We start from the raw sequence: 1,878 nt of genomic DNA, 5'->3' as shown, positions 1-1,878 counted from the left end.
CTTTTCCCAACCACCTATCCAACAGTCTAATTTCACTGCATAAATACTGAATACCCTGATCACCATGGAGCCTGCGCCGGCTTTTTTTGTGGGGAAATCATGGGTGACTTGAATCGTAGCTCTAGTAATGGGCATAGAAGTCAAGCCTCGACGCTGAAAGGTTCCTTATTGAACTTTGACCATCTCAATTAAAATCCATTTGCTACTTCTTTTTCCTGTTTATTCTCATGTAATAGTATTGCCTGTCCTGTTGCAGAGGAGAGACGTGAGGATACTAAGGTGGAATTCTCTGAGGATGAGGAGATGCTCATTGCCAGAATGTTTAAGTTGGTCGGAGAGAGGTTTACTACACTAGTTGTTTCTGTCTTTTTTTTTTTTTTTTTTATAATTTGTAATTTTATTACCCATAGTAATTCACTGCTAACAATGTACAACTCATATAACTCCATCAGCCACTCTTATTTCTATACAAATATATCCCTTCTTAAACTCCATTTCATGCATAAATCTTTATTTACATTATCAAAAACAATATTCTTCAACCTCATTATTCTCAGCTGTATCACTTCTTTTATCATCCTAAGGATCTTTCCTTCATGTGACAAAAACCTCAGTTGTTTTTTGTATTTTATCACTTTATTCATGTGATAAAAACAAACAGGATCTGTTCTAACTCCCCAAAAGTGAAAAAATGTAGTAATATTTTGGTTTGTTTACATGCATCAGGTGGTCTCTGATTGCTGGGAGAATCCCCGGAAGGACAGCAGAGGAGATCGAAAAGTACTGGACTTCAAGACATAGCTCACAGTCACAGAATGAAAGATGATCGATCCCCCCCACCCCGACTCCAGAGTCGGAACACTGATGCTGTAAATATATCTTCTTTTGATTAGCGTGGAGCACTGTAGACCGATTTTCAAGATGTAGGGTGTGTGCATGATGATGTTAGATACGGTATCATGAAGAAACGGATTCATTCCCTGCAATTTTTCCTGCTCTTATCTCATGATTGTCAGTCATTTGTTATTGCATTGAACAGGAACTTGTTTCTGTAGAACTGTATGGTACAAGTGTAAATATTTAATTGATTAGGCTTTATTTTCTCAATTCTCCATCATTTATATGCCTAGTAAAAAACAAGCATAGTAGATAACAATCAAGAAGCACTTACTTCCCTGTTGTGAATGTTGAGAAAACTTTGGTACATTCCCCTAAAAGATAGAGATTCAATTTCAGCTTTTGCAAAATTCAGGAAATTTTTAGTGTTTCTTCTTTTATTGAAACTTTTTTTTCCTTTATTGACAAGCCTTTATGTCTCTTTTTTTTTAAACAGTTTGGATGAATAAAATATCAACTATCTAAAATTTATGCCTGTTTGGATGAATAAAAGCTTATACACTTTTTTTTCTTCTTGAAAGTAAAAATTAATATATACAATAAGAGATCGTTTGGTTTAAGAGAAAATAAGTTTTCTTCCAAAAATTTTGCTTTTTATAATATGATTCTTATGTTTGGTTCCATAATTTAATTCCTTAAGGTTTTTTAAGATTTCTAATAGTGTTAAGAAAAGGAAAAACACCCTGAATCATAAATCTTTTTTTTTTTTTTGAGATTTTTTAAAATATTTGATAGAATATAAAATTTATCTTTTTTTGTCCTGGAAAAATTATTTTTATAGTTTATTTTCCCTTTTAATAAAAAAAAATTGCATGATAAACCAAAATGCAAACTGACATGCACAAAACATTTCAAGTCTCGTCTTTGACACCTGAAAATGACCATGTTTAAATTTTGTATTTAAGAAAATATATAATTAATTTAGTTTTTATTTGTATTGACTTTTTTTTCATTAGGTTTAAATTTATATTTAATTTGTAC

General features: G+C 31.7%; 1 protein-coding gene across 1 annotated transcript; it reads left to right on the top strand.

Annotated features, from left to right (window-relative positions):
* LOC111318811 (transcription factor CPC-like) lies at positions 1 to 1,107 on the top strand. Its single transcript, XM_022921679.2, has 3 exons — positions 1 to 160; positions 257 to 341; positions 727 to 1,107. Exons 1-3 carry the CDS (start codon positions 100 to 102, stop codon positions 824 to 826), a joined length of 246 nt encoding a protein of 81 aa, XP_022777414.2. The 5' UTR covers positions 1 to 99; the 3' UTR covers positions 827 to 1,107.
* The last annotated feature ends 771 nt before the right edge of the window (positions 1,108 to 1,878 follow it).

Source organism: Durio zibethinus, chromosome 26 (genome assembly GCF_047325235.1).
Source record: "Durio zibethinus cultivar Kanyao isolate XHJ-2024 chromosome 26, ASM4732523v1, whole genome shotgun sequence".
Classification (NCBI taxonomy): domain Eukaryota; kingdom Viridiplantae; phylum Streptophyta; class Magnoliopsida; order Malvales; family Malvaceae; genus Durio; species Durio zibethinus.
This window is presented reverse-complemented; position numbering and strand designations above follow the sequence as displayed.

Excerpts from the sequence above, each read along its gene's own strand:
- LOC111318811 (XM_022921679.2), top strand. The coding sequence starts at position 100 with ATGGGTGACTTGAATCGTAGCTCTAGTAATGGGCATAGAAGTCAAGCC. Across the intron at positions 161-256 it reads TCAAGCCTCGACGCTGAAAG|AGGAGAGACGTGAGGATACT; the intron begins GTTCCTTATTGA and ends GTCCTGTTGCAG. Across the intron at positions 342-726 it reads TTTAAGTTGGTCGGAGAGAG|GTGGTCTCTGATTGCTGGGA; the intron begins GTTTACTACACT and ends TACATGCATCAG.